The following is an 18,851-nucleotide window of genomic DNA, read 5'->3' on the forward strand; positions in this document are numbered from 1 at the left end:
CAGATACGCAGATGTATTTCTCTACTTGATGACATTTTAACAGAAAGATTCCCTTTTTTGGATGAGGTCAGAAGAACAGGGCAAAGTAAGGGAGTGAGAGTGTAACACGATGATACTAAGAACTAATATTTCCCCTCTGAAAGGAGGAGTGGAATGTGTACTGGCTGTTCCCTTTTGATAACAAGACAAGTAAGACATGGAGAGGAGATCATACTGTATTTTGTCATTTGTCTTTTCCCATGCTGTCCCCAATTCCCATGGACTTATAGCTTTTTTCCTTCTCATCCAAATTTTTGGATGTCCATGACCACCCAAATTGTACATTATTAGGTTTAATAGATTATACACATCACTAGATTCATACACAATAAATACATTATTTCATTTAAAACAATATGTTGATAATGCTGTTTTTTAAGTACACATCTAAAACAATTTGTTTTGGGTGGTTTCACAATGGTGTTTTTTGTTTCAACAGGAAACAAAAAGGAATGACTTGTAAAGTGTAATTGTGCAGTTCACCTCAAGAGGGCAGCACAGCGCTGTGTGAAACTAAACAGCTCTCATTCTGTCACTGAAAAACGCTAATATGCAACAATTTGAAAATAAAAAAGCCCATGTTGGTTCAGCAGAGAGAGGGTGGGAAGGTGCTGACTGACATTTACCCAAGAGCGACAGGAAGCTAAAACAGGAACAACTTTTTTTTTTTTTTTTCTAATTTACTCAAGGTATATTACCGATTTAGGTCAGATTTACAAATAATAAAAGACTGCTTCAAATGATGTTTCCCCAATTAGTTTCAATTGGATTATTCCTGTAGCCATGTAATGCTTTAAATTGTGCCAAGCTTAGTGTGTTAATTAATTGCTTTATACATGCATGAGTTATTGCAGGAAATCTGCTTTGAACTTAAATGTTTAGAAAATTACATATGATCCTAAGTATATACAACCCATCAGCCATTGACATCCTGTCGGAGACATGCAGATGTTATTTGTTAGATTAGTATGCACTATTCGATTAATCTTATTAATTTGTAGCACATCTTTACATTAAATCTGAAAAACAAAAGTTAAACAATTATACAGCAAAAAAAAAAAAAATAGAACTAACCTTGTTCTTAGAATTTACCAAGTGATTAATATCCAACCTAGAGTTTAACTTTACTAACAAAATCTAACATAAAGAAAACAGAAAATCGCAACACAACCAAATGGTGAGGTTTGATTTTGCTTTCTTCTTATATTATTATTATTTTTTTTTATTACCAGTGGATTAGTACTATGTTTAAACTTATATAGAATATGTTTGCTGTATATCCTGGACATAGTAATCAACTATTACAACTTTAAATGCGTTTAAAAACTAAATAAATGGTAAAAAGAAACCAAATAGCAAGTAGGGTTTGCCAGTGATGTTGCTTTACTTTTAGTGTCCTCTCCTATTTAATCTAGAACATAGATGCAAATATTGGAAAAACGTCCTACCATTTATTTGCATTTAAACAAATTGGTGATGGTCATTTCAAAAGCTGCCTAACCATACTGCTTTGATGGAAAAGTAGCATTTACGTTTAGTTAAGGTCTGATGTCCACGGTACAATGATCAAATTCTGTTTATGTATTGAGGTAGATACTGCCATTTTGCTGGAATAGTGATTGGCCTTGCACTTGCTCTCAGCGCCAAGAATCCTGATCTGCAATATGGAAACTGGTAAGCTAAATAATCTACAATTACGTTTGTTAGTGAGCTAAAACTATTCTTCTACTTAAGAAATCATGATACTGTGTTTTAATACAATCTGTACCTGAATCATGGTGATCATTGTCAGCATATATGGGACTGAAACGGTGTCTCTTACACAGTATTATCCTTACAATTGTACTTGCTTGGTCTTTTTCTATTTCACATTTTTTACACTGCCATTTTGGAAATCGTAAAGTTAACTAAGTCAATCTAGGGCTCACAAAGCAGTGTTTAGCTTAATCAATAGCTTAGCTTTACTCTCCACTTTAAGGAAGGGGATGCACTGAAACTCTCATACCCTCTACAGTTCATTCATAAATCTGTGGTCTTTTACATAATACTACTATGCTTTTTGCATGCAATTTCCTATCTCAAAGCATTTTAAATTGCAAATATGACATCTGTTCACAGGATTATGTGCTAACCAGGAATGTTATTCCGAGTGATTAATATTACACACACAGTGAATATATAATAGAAAAATATGTGTGAAAAAACTGTAATTAATGCTATAAAATGTAATATAGCTAATACGTCACCCTACCAGCTGATCTATTTTTTTACTTGTCTTTTAGTTGTAAATGTTTTTCAGATGATGCATTGTTTGAGGTAGCTGAGGTAGCTAAGAGGAATCTACAATATTATGTAGTTCTATTAGATTTAGTATGATGGGCCTGTTTTCACTGATCAGAACTTGCCTAAAGTTTCTGGATGTGACAGATAAACCCCTGCAGGCACAGTATATGTACAATTATCAGAAAGTTACCTGTAAATTCTCAAGCAAAATTTTACCTATGATTCACAAATAATTCATCTACAAATTTATGAAAGGCTGATCAAGCATGCGACCAAATTATATACTTTGTATAGTTTTATAATAACACTTTTTTGTAAGTTGCTATTTACTCAAATGTAATGAATACAAAATAGGGTATTTTATTATTACTACAATTGAAAATCTTAGTTTAAGTGGAAAAGGCTTTTTCAATAAGCAAAATATTTTCAATTAAATCCATAATTTATAATGTTCATTTTATTGTGCCAAGGTATTTAGTATTGCAATTCCTTTCCCTAGAGTATTCCAAGCGAGTTTATCAGGGAGTCAGAGTCAAGCATACTGTCAAGGATCTGCTGGCCGAAAAGAGATCACGACAAACCAGTGGACCACGTTTTGCTGTAAGTTCAACTTCTAGTATATCTAGCCATTAAGTTCAACTGAATTTCAGTGTGTATGACTGTTCCTATGCACTTTTTTTTCTTTATTGCATACAAGCAGTCAGTTAAAACAGTTGGTATGTCTATCTGCTAACCGTATGCTTGGCTTTGCACTTTTATTTACTGACGGGATTGTCGTTGTATTTTAATGATTCTTGAGTCTTTGGTCTTAGGTATATGCCTTTTTCAATCTGGCTCTTTTTCCATTTCGTGTGGTAATGTAAAGCCCATCAGTAAATACCAAAACATAAGCAATAAGTAGCTAAAAGGAGCACAGCAATCATATGTGTACTCACAATGAAGGCCAGAACAATAACCAACAATGAAAATGGTCACGAACACCATGCCACAGCAAGTTAAGCTGCCGTTTTGGTCTGTGGTCTGCCTATGCAAAGTCAAAATCTCGCACACCTGCCCAGTAATATTGTTCTTGCTGCAGACCACAGACAAGTCTGTCATTGTTGTCCCAGACAGACTAGAATAAGGCTTTTAGACATCTTGCTGCACCAGCAATGCCATCCTTTCATGGCTAAGTCCTCACTATTGTTTCTCAGTGGAGCCGCTTCTGTTTGCATTGCCGTCTTAACTTTGGATTCATTCACGCAGTTTTAGAAAAGAAAGCCAATATACAATCACACAAAAAGCAGGTTACTTTATACACACCAGCACACGGCACGGCAGCACACACATCATGCATAGGCATGAATAAATATCTGTCCAGTGATTTTTGTTTTTGTGAATGGTACAAAATGTGGCTTGTAAGAAGCATGCCAGCAAAAAACAATCTTTATTTGCTACTTAATTTTATGCTACTATTTTTTTTGAATAAATTGTGATATTTAATGCAAAACATAATATCTTTAAATTATTTTATGTAGTATTGTTATGAATCATCATTTATAAATTTTTAATCCATTTTAGTCAGACATTGCTTTATTTTACTCAGTCTTGTTGAGATTTCACTGGTAATCAGTTAGTTACATTTGGTTCTTATTTATTCATTAAAATGAATTAATTTTTTTAAGTGCTATACAAAAAGAAAAACAAAATTGGCTACAAATTTAAATACACTAGTTTCATTGTGGTCAAAGAAATAAAACAATGCCTAAAAACATTTTAAGATTAAATTAAGCACATTTACGGCAACACAAAAGCTGTTTAAGTTTCAGCTGGCTTTTGTAAAGTCTGTGGCCTTTTAACTAAAAGGAGAGACAGACTATCTACAGGTGCAAACAAAGTTTCAGGTCTAAACTTGACACAGAGCAAAGGCAGGCACTTGCCACACTTGCTGTCTGAATATAATAGCAACAGTAAAAGAGTTAAATAGCTATCTCTCTTACAGTGTAATCCATGCTGAGCATGAGCCTAAGCTTTTCATAACTACATATTGTAAATAAAACATTTGGATAATGGACCTGACATTTTTTTTTTTATAATTTCATGAAATATACAGTAAATATACAGCAATGTGTTTTAAGGATGCCTTTAAAAAATTTTGATTTATTTTTTTATCTATTATAAATTAATAAATCTTTTTTTCCCCAAACAATATGTTTTATGTAATATATTGCTTTTCCCACTGGCATATGACGTTTAGTAGTGTTTCATTTTGGTTGAAAAAGTATTTTTCCTCACCTAAATTGCAAACAAATAAAGAATAAAATTTGTATTAAAAAGGGTGCCTAGCATGTTTGCACAGCACTGTAACAACAAAATTTATATGCGTATAGGTAAAAAAGAATTAAAAACTAAATGTAATAAATTGACTTTATCTACTTAAACATTTTAAGTTGTTTAGTATTGTATATATATATATATATATATATATATATATATATATATATATATATATATATATATATATATACTGTATACACACACACATACTACCATTCAAAAGTTTTAGAACACTTTCTAACTCCAAGATGGTTCCTGATTTTTATTTTCTTCTACATTGTAAAGGCAATCAAAAAATGCATTAATCTCCTTTGAACAATTAATGGTAAGATCTGTTTGCTATTTATGCTCTGTAAAGACTTTATAACATTTTTCAGGCTCATAACTCTAAATGAACTCTCGCCCTCCTGGGCAAACCATCATGAGCGGCAGTTTTATTATGGTGCTTGACGAATTTTGCAAATGCACTTGACAATACTGTTCTTGCAAGAACTATTACAGAAAGGCTGACCTCTGTGTCCTATAATAACAACTAACTGTTGTTTTTCTTGTTGTTACGTAATTACCTAATCCCATATGTGTTATTTTACAGTTTTGAAATCCCCAGTATTGTTATAGAATGTAGAAAATAAATCACTAAACAAAAACAATAAAATTTGCAAGTGTTCTAAAACTTTTAAACATTAGTGTATATATATATAGTAATAGCCATAGTCAACAAGGTGCCCTTCGCCCAATTTTCTTCATAACTCAGTTCAAAAGACCCAGACTCTGTACCTGACCAGTATAATAGTAATGTTTTTGTTTGCCACACAGTGACCTATGAATCATTCAGGCATAAAACATCTAAATTAAGGCATAAACCAGTGCCAAACAGATGCAGATGATGAGAGATGATTAGGCCAGTGATTAGTATACAGTGATGCTGAGTGGTCGAAACAGACGAGAAAGGAAATGAGGTTGCTGCTGAAGTTGTAATAAACAACCAGTTTGCAGCCTGTAACAGTAAAAGCATTTGTTCCCATTACTTTAATTTAAGTCAAATTTAGTTTGATTTACAATGTAGAAATAAGGGGTGGCTCAAGATTTTTACACAGTATTGTACAATGTAAATTAAATGTTTAACTTATCACTAATAAGCAAGTCAGTATTGAAAGTGGCAAGGAAAAACTCTCTGAAAAAAAAAAACTAATTGAAGAAACTTTAAGAGGGATGAAAATCAAAAGAGAATACACCCTCTTCATATATATTCTGAAGCAATAACCCATTACACTATACAACTGTAGAAGAAAAGGCAAACAGAATTAAATGTGTTGAAAGGATATTGAATGTGAGTATTGTGAATGACATCCCTTGGATAAGCACAGGGCAGACGTGATTACAGCACGGTTTTTAAAACTGTCAAGTTATAGAAGTTAATACAGGTATATTCAAGTCAGATGATTCACTGAAGAAGGGTGAGAATTTGACTTTTTTTTTTTTTTTTTTTTTACAAATCTTTAGAGTATGCTCGTGAGATCATCTGAAGAAACAGAAAGTGTGCCACAAGTGCAGAAAGCTCTGAGCATCAAGCGTAAAAAGAGACACAGCTGACTTAAGCTCTCCTGTGTGTTAGCAATGGTGAATGCCACCACTGCTCTGTTTAGAAAGAGCATTTGCATTCCATGTTTTTTTCTCTTCCACTCTCACCAGGCTAGTTTGTTGTACTGGCTGTTAGCAAGTTTCTGCTTCAATATTCATGTGCATATGAACATGTTGGATTTAAGCAAATCTATTTTGCATTTATAGTATTTTTGCTTTCTTGTTTGCTTTGTGTCTGTTTGATTTTGTTTTCGATGAAACAAGACTAGGAATACAACAGGATAAAAATAACATGACTTACCATCTTTGGGTTTAGACGAGCAAAATCTGAAAATAAAAAATTCTACATAAGGCAGTCTTAGATCTCAGACACATATTTATGCACTGTATATAAAATAAATAGATAAAGAATGGATAAAAACTATTTTTCGTATTCCTAAGAATACCGGATGTCATGAGTATCATGGTTATGACTTTGGCAACATGATGATGCATCACCTCACCCACACACACACACACACACACACACACACACACACACACACACACCACACTAATACTTTAATCATGAAGGTACATGGAACTGTAAATATACCCTGCTGGTTTCTGTACTTCAGATTAACTCAGAATGGCCTCAGGTGTTGACAGACACAGGTACAGAGTTCTTACCTGAGCTCTTACCTGAGCTCACCTTACCTGTTAATACGCACTCAGTGGTGCATGTCAGACTTAGGTGCCAAAGACTTCTTCTGCTAAGTAAACACAAGAGGGTTAAGAGACATTTAACTCATATGATTTTTTTTTTTTACACAGTAAGGCCTCATTAAAGTTGTCTGTGTGTTCGAGGAAACTTTATCAAATAATAAATTTAGATGAAAAAGATACATGATCTCCTATTTTTTTTATTTTGCTGTTGTATTCTAAATCTTTCTGAATAACACTAAAAACATTGCAGTTTCATCAGAGGTACACATCAGATGAATAAATAATAAGGAGATCAAGAGGGAAGTTGTAACGAAGATAACCTGGGGATTCTATAGTCTAAACAAAAACAGGACACAGCAGACTTTTAAAACTGATGTATGCATGCAAGAGGACCATATAATGCCCAAGGATAAGTACAGAACCATTATGTCCCCCCCAAAAAAACTTATGTGTAAATTATGAACAAACAAAGAGAAAGTTACAGAGATCACAATAAACTGAATTAATCTTAAAATAAACAAATAATGTACCCATTAACAAATAATCATAAAAAAATCTCACATTTGTAAACCATCACCGGGGTCAGATTTAACATAACAGGTAAATAGGGCAAATGTGGTCTATTTTAAAACATTTGTAAAAAATCCAGTAACAGAAAGGGCAGTGAATGTGCATGCAATGTACCCTAGTAAAAGTAGTGCACACTTATCGAGGTCAAATAAGATTTAGTTAATCTTACAAAGAACACCTAATAAGGCTATGTGTTACCCTAAAACAAAGTGTTCCCTATATATTTTTTTTTATAAATGTATGGAACATGATATTCAAAAAGCAAAGTACAAAAATAAAACATAACCACTGAGTGATGCTATGTTTGACTATCACATTTAACATCTTTGTATCCGACCTACTCCCTGCCACTAGCTCGTCACATTTTCCTCAAGCACATTTTAGGTATAGAGGATCCTGGCTCTTCGCACAACAGCCTGTTTTTCATACCCTGCCTTCGTAGATGCACTGAGCTGTAGATAGGCAACACTGGGAAGTCTTGCGATGGGCAAATGACATTCAAATCCAGGCCTCAAAATTTGCTTGCCCTCCAGCCAGGGTTACGTTGATATCGACTCTTTCATGTTTGTAATATGCAAATGATAGAGAACCTCCTGCGTATCAGTTTTGTCTGCAGTGAGCTGCTCTATTCATTTTTGACATGTTTTCTGTCATGAGAGCACAATTTGATGCTGAAATAATCTACCCATCAGCCCCAGCAATCTCTAATTACTCATATCTTGTTCCATTTTCACCTTGATTAGCATCACTATTTAAGTTTTTCATTGTCTAAATCCCAAGCTTTTAGTTGTGCTTTTAATTATTAAAAAAGGAAATGTGTGTGTGTGTGTGTGTGTGTGTGTGTGTGTGTGTGTGTGTGTGTGTGTGTGTGTGTGTAACACAACATTGCTTGTTCATATTTATGGTTACAGGCTTTACAGTTTTTAATTGTTTTCTTTGTGTTTTATACAATAAATGATATGCATGTTTTTATAGCCTCTACATCAGAGTCAGCTGCCCATTTTCCTACTGACAGTAAGATGTATTAAGTGTTTAGACATAAAAACAAGTGTTATTCCCTGGAATAGATTTGTTACCTAAATAAGTTGTTATGATACTGCTTACAATGAATTTACATTAATATACAATACTATACAATACAGTACAATATACAATACAATACAAATGATTTATACAATCAAAAAGTTATTCCAGCAAATGTTGTCTAAATAATGTTTAAAATGTACAAAGGTATCACACAATATGTTATCTACGGCAAACTTAAAGAGGTAGGAAAGAGTGCCAAGGGCAAAAAGAGCAACAAATGGAGAAGTTCAATTATTTCACTTTCCTGACATGTACAATGATAATAGCCCTCAAAACCACCATTCAAGCTCAGTCCTATTCAAACATAGCACATTGCTCCACCCAAAGCACACCAACAACAATTACTGGGTAAAAAGAGTATACTTCTATTCTAAACTGTAGGGACCTGAAGGCATTGAAAATTGTGCAAAACTAAACACTGCAAAGGCCACAATTGCAATATACTAAACCATAAAACAAGGCCATCTCCAAAATGATCATCAGATTAATATTCCGAGGGTTAGCGTTTAAATATATTTACTTATAATAACATTTACTTTCTATAATCCCTAGTTTTCAGGATTGCATCTCTGTTTTTCTCGAAAAAATGCAGTTACAGATATATTTTGGTATAATTAAAGTCACATATGTTTCTATATTGTACTTATTTAGCCATATATTATTTACATAAAACAATAAATGTAAGCCTTTTAAATCTAAAGCTGTCTACTTGTTTGTGTATCCTTGTATCTTTGTTTTTAGGGGGTGTCTCCTCAGAGCCCACTTGTCCAAATGGCAGGTGAGAGTGATTTCTTTTTAATCATTGAATGTTTATTCCATGTTGTTCCCAAACTTAAAAGCTATTTCAACATGTCCTTATACACACATTATACAAATTATACATTGCTTAGGCATGGTGTTTATATTGACAACTGCATGCACATAGAGAGTTTACCGAAATGACATGATTATAATACATACTGTATATTTATAGACAAACAATAAAAGTTTTTTTAAATTGAACAGGAAGAAATGAATTTTGAATTGACAGAGTTGGCCTTACTCAGTATTTTTATTCCATTATAAGCTGCTCCATATAGTATACAGTGCGTGTAAGCGCATGTGTGTGTACATACAGTAGGTGTGTATACATTAATTTTACTAACTACTATAATTTACTGAATGTCTGCTTATTGATCCACTATCTATATATTATTCTTATTCTTATTCTTTTTCTTCTTATTATTATTAATATTTCTGCATTTGCTAACTCATTACAATAAGTCACAGTCTACTTAACAGTGCAGGACTCATGCTCATTTACACTGTGTTCAGGTTCCCATGCACTGCCAGGATATTATAGCATGAGAAGACCATTCTTTTCTGATGCTGAATTATGCTCTTCAAGTAAGCAGTTCTCAACAGATATCTACTCGTCAGCACTGACAGGGAAGTCCTTTTCCTGTGACACTACACCAATGTCTACTTACTCATCCTTAATAGATAGTTATTACCCAGAGTCTTTCAGTGACTTCCGCAGTGCTGCTCACTCGGGGGGAGGTAGTTCTATTTTCTCATCCACTGCACTGGCCAGTCGACTACCCCCTTTTACTGGAGATACCTCTCACTATATGCTGGTAAGACTATTAGTAAGGTGTGGATTTTTTCTCTTGCTCTTAAAAAGTGAAGCAGTAGATTTTCTATATATATATGTCATATCATAACAGCAGAAATTTAAAACCTGTTTGTATTTGTGCATACAGAGGGACTCCTGGGAGCAAGCTGGGATGGAGCCTACAGACGGGTTGTGCATAAACAGTTTGGCTCCTACACCTGCAGAACCATCCAGCCCCAGCCAGTACCGTTCATCCTCTAGGAACTCCAGCATAAGCTCATCGCAGTTTTACTCTCTACATCCCCTGGATGATGTGCCTTATCACTCTTCCTTCCAGCTGCCATCTGGCTTCCCTTGCCCAACATATAGTGAACATGTAGCCAAACTCCCAGCTCTGTCTACGGAGGACACTGACACGGCTCCCTCTGCCTTGAATGACATGCTGCCATGGGTCAAAGAAGATGCCACTGGAGCCTGGTCACACTGTGAAATTAGGAGAACTTTCTGATGCAGAGCATTTGAATTGCAAAAATAGCAAAGCTTGTTAAATATAGGAGAAACAAAGGACATTCCATTCCAACTTTTAAAACATCAGGAGTTTAAACTAATTTTGGGGGGATCAGTGAAAATAAAAGATTTTAAACTTTTACACCAATGCATACATTATTGGACATTAAGGCATTTTTTTTTTCTACAAAAACCAACTCCTTAAAAAAAAATGGAAATGGAACTCAGAAAACAAGACATCTTACTGAGCTGACGTTCAATATATAAAATATATTCTTTTTAACTTTCTTTTTTGCATTTAGTGTAATAACCTACGTATATATTTCACTGATGTATTGCTAATTTATATTAAAAATGCCTAGACATTACTGTAATGTATTTTAAACTACAATAACAACTAATAATAATAATAATACGTTTTTGCCCCCTGATCTATTAAATGGTGTGCTGTATGTATACATTATAAAAAAACTGAAATGAGAAAAAATGTATATGTTTATAGAACCTTTCAAGTTTTATCCTGTTTATCTTTATTCTATTATGTTTATCTTTTCATAAACACTTTTTTAGATTTTAGGTATTCTGATTGTTAGCACATATTAAAGCTTTTAAGCAGGACTTTGTGTGGATTACTTATCTTTTATATAAAAGATTAGACAGAAAACGCTGTAACATTTTATTAAAAGCATTTCGCATGAACAAATCTGTGAAGCGTCCAGTTTTGAACGTGGCATTTCCCAGGAAACCAAACGCACTCCAAGGCTCGTCACTGCTAAATTGGCATGTATTGGGCAAAGCTGAATTTACAGAATATCTGATTTGCTCTTCTGTGCAAAATAAAGGACAACATAATGGATTTTTGTGCTGACTTCATTGTTTGGCTTAAGGCAGTTACTACTTAATATTAGACTACTTCATATCTAGTTAAATTAGTATCCTAAACAGTTATTAGTTCTTGCGTTGTCTCAGGTAGAAACGTCTAAATAAAAAAAAAGATGTGGAAAAAATCTCGTTCTGATCATGTAAAGGTTTAATTCTAAAATGCTTTAAATAATTATCACAAAAAAAAGAAAGTTATGAATAGGCCAGCATTTGTTGTGTAATCACGGCGTTGATTTATTGACTTCTCCATTTTAGACCACGTGGTGGCGACAGGAATGAATAACCCATGCCGAGTAGAATAAAAACTATTATGCACGCGTACGGACACACATACACAACACACACACAACACACGCACACACACACATTGCAATATATTTATGTGTTCTCTATTTAATTATTTCACGTTTTACAGACAGAAGTCTATGCATACAGTAGCCTATACCTGCGTGAATCATGTCAAAACAAAGTGTAATAAACTGTGTATGATGCACAGACAGCTAGCATCCAATGGTGTTAAAATGCCTTAAAACTCACTAAAAGACTGAAAATAGATAATACCCATAACAAAATATTAATCCAACACTTAAATAAAACGACGATCCAAAACACATACGTGTTGAATGACAAATATGTTCCTTTTTTGCTTACATCTATCTTTGACTCAGAGGTTTGACAAGTTTGGTCGTATATTAAAATTTATTTTAATTGCTGAGATAATATTAACGTTTTATATTAGGGTCCTTGTAATAAACATGGCACTCTAATGTGCTTTCATCAGGGGGAAAAAATTGAACCATGACCACATTTCATTTTATTAATGTCATCTTGCTTTAAATTACAAAATTCCTCAAAGTAGATAAAATACATATATTTTGTAAATAGGTTTTTCATATATTATTAGTATTGCAATAGCAACATTTAATTAGATGTGTTTTAAATTAATAATTGAGATACTTAAATACTTAAATACCCTACTCTTCTAAAAACGTTTATGTACTGTCTGTATTATTATAAATATAAAATTGAGGTTAAATATGATCAAACCAAAATAATTTAGTACAGAACTGATAAGATTTGTTAAGTATATGTCAGAGAGCACAAGCTCCCCATGCTCTGATGGTCAAAATGGCTGCCACTATGCCACGCCCCCTATGCCTACATTTCTGGAAAATGGTTTACAATTAAGCCACATAACACATTATATCTTATTTATTTATATAGTTATGCACTTTAGGACATTTGTATAGTGTTGGGTGTTGTTTGAAATGACATTTGCTCGCTCATTGATGTTGTAAAATGCAAAGAGAGCTCCACAGCCAGCCTCTTGGCATCAATATCAAAAGGGTGATAAAATGTCAAAAATATAATTTTGATTTTATGTCAAAGTGTGAAATGGAGTAATATTCTATTAAAGGGGGTGCTCTTACATGCGTTCTAATAGCGAATATCGCTAAGATATAAGTATTTTTGCGAAGTCTTTGAATATTCAAATTGAAAGTATCGCGCAATCAAATCATTGTCAAATCATTGAGTTCTTGGGACTTTAAATAGTAGGGATGAGGGCAGAAAAACTCAAACTATTGCCTTCCTGGCTATATTACTGCATAATTGTATATAGTGAGAGTGTTGTAAGAGTGATTGATTGAGACTTTGTAACAATTTTAGCAATATTTCGTTATTGCCCATATAATAGAGCCAAGAACAGGCGCTTGGGTTGTTTCACTGGGTCCTGCTCCTCTTCACGCCAATAATGTCTGGTGAGTAAATCTTCTTCTTCTTTCTTCTCATTTTATTCTTTCTCCTTTGGGACCTGGAAAAAACACATGAAAAAGGCAAATGGATTAAAATCTAAATTCAGAAGAAATAAATTAATTCAAACGGGTCAAAAAGGTGCAGCATGCGTCTGACCAACATTCTCTGACCAGCAGTACAGCAATTTGTTTAAAAATATATTTACACTTGTAAGGGATGTTTTTAAAGATGTGTTAGGAGTTATTTTAATGCAGTTTTTGAAAATTATTAGCAATCAGACCACGAGTTTCTTCATATGCATGTTTTTTGTTATATACATCATATATACATCTCATATTTCTGTATTTCGATTTATGGATTCGTTTATGATTTCAAATGTATTTAGTTAGCTACTCGTTTAATTTGATGTTTGATTTAGTGTGTTAAATATGCATCTTGCCCAAGGGTTTTTTTTTTTCGTTTTCTGAATAACGGCCAGTTTTTTTTTTTATCTGCTAACTGAGCGCAGACTAATCTGAATATTTTTCCAACTCCAAACCGATTTGAGGTTTCGGTATAAGTCATATGAATAGTTAGATGAGAGTAAGTGTGAGTATGCGCCGAACCTGTCGCAATCTTATCAGCATCAGTGCCAGTTTCACCTCTGCTGCCTCTATCACCTCCGCCATGGCGTGGCGTTGTTTTTATCTTAGCATTTTTACCCTTGTTCGGAACTTTTAGACTTATTTTTAAAATTTCATGAAGACGCCCACTGACCGAATATCAGCCCAACTGTAAAATTCTGCCTTAATCTTACATATGATCGGTTATGTAGCTATATTTTACAACCGATTTCAACAGCTTATTATTCTTCAAGGTTTTCGGTTCGTAAACAATTTTCTTTATTTATATTTTATTTTTACATTTATACATTTATTTAACTCGCACATAAAACCAAGCGTCGACTCAATCGATACGGGAATTAAACGAAATTCGCGATCGATCGGTTAGGGTATATTTCGCCAGTATGTTGTCTACAACACACACCAGTCCGGAAAGAGCACAAAGAGCTTCATTTTACAAGAAGAAGAAGAAAAGAAGATGCACAGACTGCCAAAGCTTACCAGCAAATTTTTGATTTCAAATGCATTTTTTTTTATTCCTATAGCCTTATTGCAAATAGTTTAGACTACTTACCGAAGTGTTTTGGCGCGATTCTACACACGCCGCTTAAGATTTCTCTCCATTTTACATGCTGTGCTTCCTGGTTGGGTGCGGTGCTTTTCCTACACTTAACATGCCTGCTTACCAACCAACCACTATTTACAACCGAGTGCTGACCGATTTTAAGAAATGCTGGATATTTTCTTGGCATAAAACTGTGGTTTCGTCTTCTAAAATGAAAATGATCCGTTTTGTAGCAAACCGATTGAAATTAGGCAAAGATCTCTGCATTTCTTCACATGTGCCTATTGTAATGCACTGGGTTTAAACCATTAGCTGGCGCCTCTTCTACAGTGAACCGCTGAATGACTGTTGCGCAACTATGCAAATAGGCATTTTTAAATCGAAGATAGGTTCACTTTAAAGCATATGTTTACAAAAATAAATGGTCTAACAACTGGTAAAAAAAAGAAAAAAATTATTGTAAAACTAAATAAATATGAAAACAAATGTACGATAGATTATATATGCAGGACAATCAGGACACTGATTTTATTGTTGTGTATATTTTTTCTTTTCATTCACAGACAAACCTAAGGTGTACCAGGGTGTGCGGGTAAAGACCACTGTCAAGGAGTTGCTTCAAAAGCGCAGGGCACTTCAGGCAGCTGAATCGAGGGTGAGAACTGTTTTTTTTTTCTTTATACCACATGTCATGTCAAAGCATAAGGGATTTCTCATGCGAATCAGAGTGGGATTGGTGTTTAATCAGTACCTAGGATGAATCAGAAACTAACTGTTATAATGCATGATATGACCACGCCTGCTCTTGTACTTTATGAGGATGTTTGATACCTGCGCAAACATTGTTGGTATATATTTACACTGGAATAGGCATAAAGCATGTTAAAAGCCACAAAGATTAAATGCTGAAAGCTAACCTCTCTCTCCTTCTCTCTCTCTCCCTCTCTCTCTCCACCCCCTTCCCACCCAAAGAAAACACAAGCTGTGACGACTCACGACGTCTGTTCTGCACCAGTGACTGGTAGGTTCATCTTTTCAGGTTCATCGTGTCCTCTATTCCAAAGACTAAACAATGACTGCAAATCTTAAATCGCAATAAAGACTGTGCATCTAAAATAACATGTCTATTAACAACGTACTAAAGGAATTCAAGGGAAATCAAATTGTTTCCAATAATTACACAAAATAGAAACCATTACGTTAATTTTCATGACTATTCACTAGTGGTCCAAACATATATGCCTATATAATATGTCCAACTAATGTCTCTGCATTACGTTACACACCGGTTTTGTTTTTTGGTCAATCGTGCCAGTCCTCATCTGCACAGAATAAATAAAAACAGTGGTATTAGTGAGCCAGCCTGTAATAGGATGCAACACCACTTAAAGCAAACCTCTTTAAATAGATGCTGATCACAAATCAAAGCAAAATCTGATTCCCACTTACTAACTCCAAAATGAAACTGCATTCGCTCGTCATGCAGAACAGTTGAAAAACAGACAGGATACCATATGCAAGATTCCTTAAAATGTGTAAGGACTCCTTTTATAAACTTCTATTCAAATGTGATTTAGCTGTTGGCTGTTCCTCTCGTGACATCATCTCAAGCCTTTACATGCCCAATTTAAATACCCTGCTGTACTTATGTAGTATTTTTCCTCTCCATCTTTTCCAGCGGGCCAACTTGATATTCTCTGCGGGAGTTCGGCACAGGATGCTTATTTTCAACCTCGACAGTTTGCAGAAAGCGTGCATATGGCCATGGAGGACATGTTTGATGATCAGCTGCTGATGAACATGGTTCCTGCAGAGAACTTCAGCTCCAGCACTGCTTTGGGTGCGACTGCTCCTGTGCAGTGGCCCCACGGATACTACCCTTCATGCACGGACTATTACAATAACAGCTTAGTATGTATTATTTCTGCACCTGCTAATCAAAGCCATGTTTTATTTAAGTTAATGTCTCTGTTTGACCTTTTAAGGCAGCATGGATTGGCGTTTTTATATTAGCAAACAGATTTATACAAAAACAATAACAACAACAACAACAACAACAAGAACAACAAATATATATATATAATCAAAATATGCAATTGCTTAGATTTCATAATGTAATTGATTTTGATTATCCAATTTTATTTATTTATTTATTTGCTTATTTATTTATTGCTAGGAATACCAAGAAATACACATAAAACCACAACAGTCCAAAACAAAAAACAAACAAAAATCCTTTACTTGATTTTAATAAAATTTTCTCTACTCTAATGTTTATATAGTTTTGAGGGACATTAATTTTTACACTTAAATATGTCCTGCTGGATACAATGGATACTAAAAGTGTTAAATGAATGATAAATGTACACTATAGTTGTGTATGCATCTTGAAAAGTTAACTCAAAAGTCATAATTGACTAGTCTAGACAATTCGCAAAAGTTCGTTAGAATATCAATCCAAAACATTTCAAAAATAATTACATGGTGTAGGAGTAAATTCAACATTACAAGGCTTATTAAATACTGAAGGTGTTTAGTCAGCACTATGTATTATCCGGTAATTGGGTAATTTAGGTCATTATAATTGCATAATTCAGCACTGTAGACGTTAGTGCAGCACTGTTAATCTGAAACTGCGGGTGTTATTTTTTCACAGAAAGTGTTATTTTTGCACTCTGGGTATTTATTCAGCACTGTAGGTGTTTATTAATGAAAATTAGGGGATTTTTTTTTTTGCTGTGTGTTTAGATAACGCCTAACGTAATAACCGCTTCCTTTTCTTCCAGGCTTCCAGTTCACCGCCACACTCGTTCAGTCATTCCAGTTCGGTTGATTATAACAGCTACACGCCACCCGAGTCTCACTCCTCGTCCTCCTCGTGCTACAGCTCACCGACACGCATGGACATGACCTCCAGCTTCACTTCAGAAAATTACCACTACCAGCATTGCACCCTGCAGCACTGCTTTTGCCTCTCGCACTGGCCCAGTCTGCAGGATGGGACCATGGCCGCAGATTATACACTTCCTCACTACAGCGCCTCAGACTGTTATTACCAAGCTCTGGGAGAAGAAGCTTACTGTAGAAGAGATTCCTCAAGTTCGGAGCTGTGTTACTTATAAGAGCACTTTGTCTAAACATTGTTTGTACAGCGCCAGAAAGCATTTCAATATTTTTTCTTATTTTATTTAATTTTTTTTTTGTTTTGATCAAAATCTTCAAAAAAAAAAAAAAAAAAAAAAACAATCTCATAAAAAAATATATAATTGGTCATGTATTTCATGGTATAGTATTACCTACATACTTTAGGAATGGCTAAGTTATCAGTATCATTACACCTTTTGTTGAAACGGTGGTCAGTATCAGTCAAATCAAGAAACGTGTTCATTTATATATATTCTACAATAAAATACTATTTTTTGTAATTCCGTGATGTTATTACTTTCATGTAACTGATCTCAAGCAAAATAGGCTGGAAAACGAGCGAGGAATGTATTTGGGCATGGATAAATATTGTTATAGAAGATAAAGATTTTGAACTCCAAGATCAACATTCTATACAAGATATCATTACAGCACCCCAGATTTTTCTTTCCAGGGTAACCAATAGAAATCTGATAGAAGCAAGTATGATGTTTTAAGAAAATGCTCCAAGCACAATACTTTGAAGTTGAAACCATTCCAAGAAGCCACATGAAGATATTTTTAAGAGTGTATGAATAGCCATTGTAAAAACAGGCTTAATATGCTGCAAATTAAATGCTTAATAATGTAATAGCTCAAGTCCTAACTTGACTAAATATTACATAGCCTATAAATAAAAAATGAATGAGTTAATGTGATATGCTGAAAGCTAAGAAGTTCTGCTGACAATGCCAAATCCAAAATATTTTACTATTTTCAGTGTATAGCATTATGTGTGAGATAAAAACAAATGTCTTTATTTCAGTTATGATTTAATGTAGAAAAATGCTCCAAGCACAATACTTTGAAGTTGAAACCATTCCAAAAAGCCACATGAAGACATTGTTAAGAATGTATGAATAGCCATTGTAAAAACCGGCACACAAAACAATATTCAATTAACATTAAAATTGTAATTAGGGACATAAGTGTTTCATAGTGTAGCTATGAAAACAAACAACAGTTCTTAAAATATTATTTGTGTGTTATTTAAACATATTTCAATATGAAACATTTATTCTCTCATTTGATATGAAGATGTTTTGTTACATTAGGTTCTGGTGATTCTGTATGTTCCAGCATAGTCACTGAGTGGGTCACTGAACACAGTATACATATTAACTTGACTGGAAGCCAATGTTTCACAAACAAGTGGGTGTGTTTTATGTTCAACCATACTTAT

General features: G+C 34.1%; 2 protein-coding genes and 1 long non-coding RNA gene across 3 annotated transcripts; 2 read left to right on the forward strand and 1 right to left on the reverse strand.

The window, feature by feature from the left end:
• Positions 1–1,588: 1,588 nt before the first annotated feature.
• On the forward strand, positions 1,589–10,787 carry si:ch211-213d14.1 (POU class 2 homeobox associating-factor 2). Its single transcript, XM_053507096.1, has 5 exons — positions 1,589–1,713; positions 2,822–2,922; positions 9,322–9,358; positions 9,895–10,196; positions 10,323–10,787. The coding sequence occupies exons 1-5, from the start codon at positions 1,704–1,706 to the stop codon at positions 10,680–10,682; spliced, it is 810 nt and encodes a 269-aa protein (XP_053363071.1). The 5' UTR covers positions 1,589–1,703; the 3' UTR covers positions 10,683–10,787.
• Positions 10,788–12,760: 1,973 nt separating this feature from the next.
• On the reverse strand, positions 12,761–14,625 carry LOC128532748 (uncharacterized). The gene is made up of 2 exons (XR_008361316.1): positions 14,495–14,625; positions 12,761–13,376 (listed from the first exon to the last, which is right to left on the reverse strand). It is a non-coding gene; the product is annotated as an uncharacterized LOC128532748 (long non-coding RNA).
• Positions 14,626–14,740: 115 nt separating this feature from the next.
• Positions 14,741–17,718, forward strand: linc.pou2af1 (lnc RNA pou2af1). The gene is made up of 5 exons (XM_053506857.1): positions 14,741–14,921; positions 15,049–15,140; positions 15,458–15,506; positions 16,164–16,396; positions 17,272–17,718. Exons 1-5 carry the CDS (start codon positions 14,891–14,893, stop codon positions 17,605–17,607), a joined length of 741 nt encoding a protein of 246 aa, XP_053362832.1. The 5' UTR covers positions 14,741–14,890; the 3' UTR covers positions 17,608–17,718.
• Positions 17,719–18,851: the final 1,133 nt, after the last annotated feature.

The sequence above is a fragment of the Clarias gariepinus genome, chromosome 11 (assembly GCF_024256425.1).
Source record: "Clarias gariepinus isolate MV-2021 ecotype Netherlands chromosome 11, CGAR_prim_01v2, whole genome shotgun sequence".
In the NCBI taxonomy this organism is placed as follows: Eukaryota; Metazoa; Chordata; class Actinopteri; order Siluriformes; family Clariidae; genus Clarias; species Clarias gariepinus.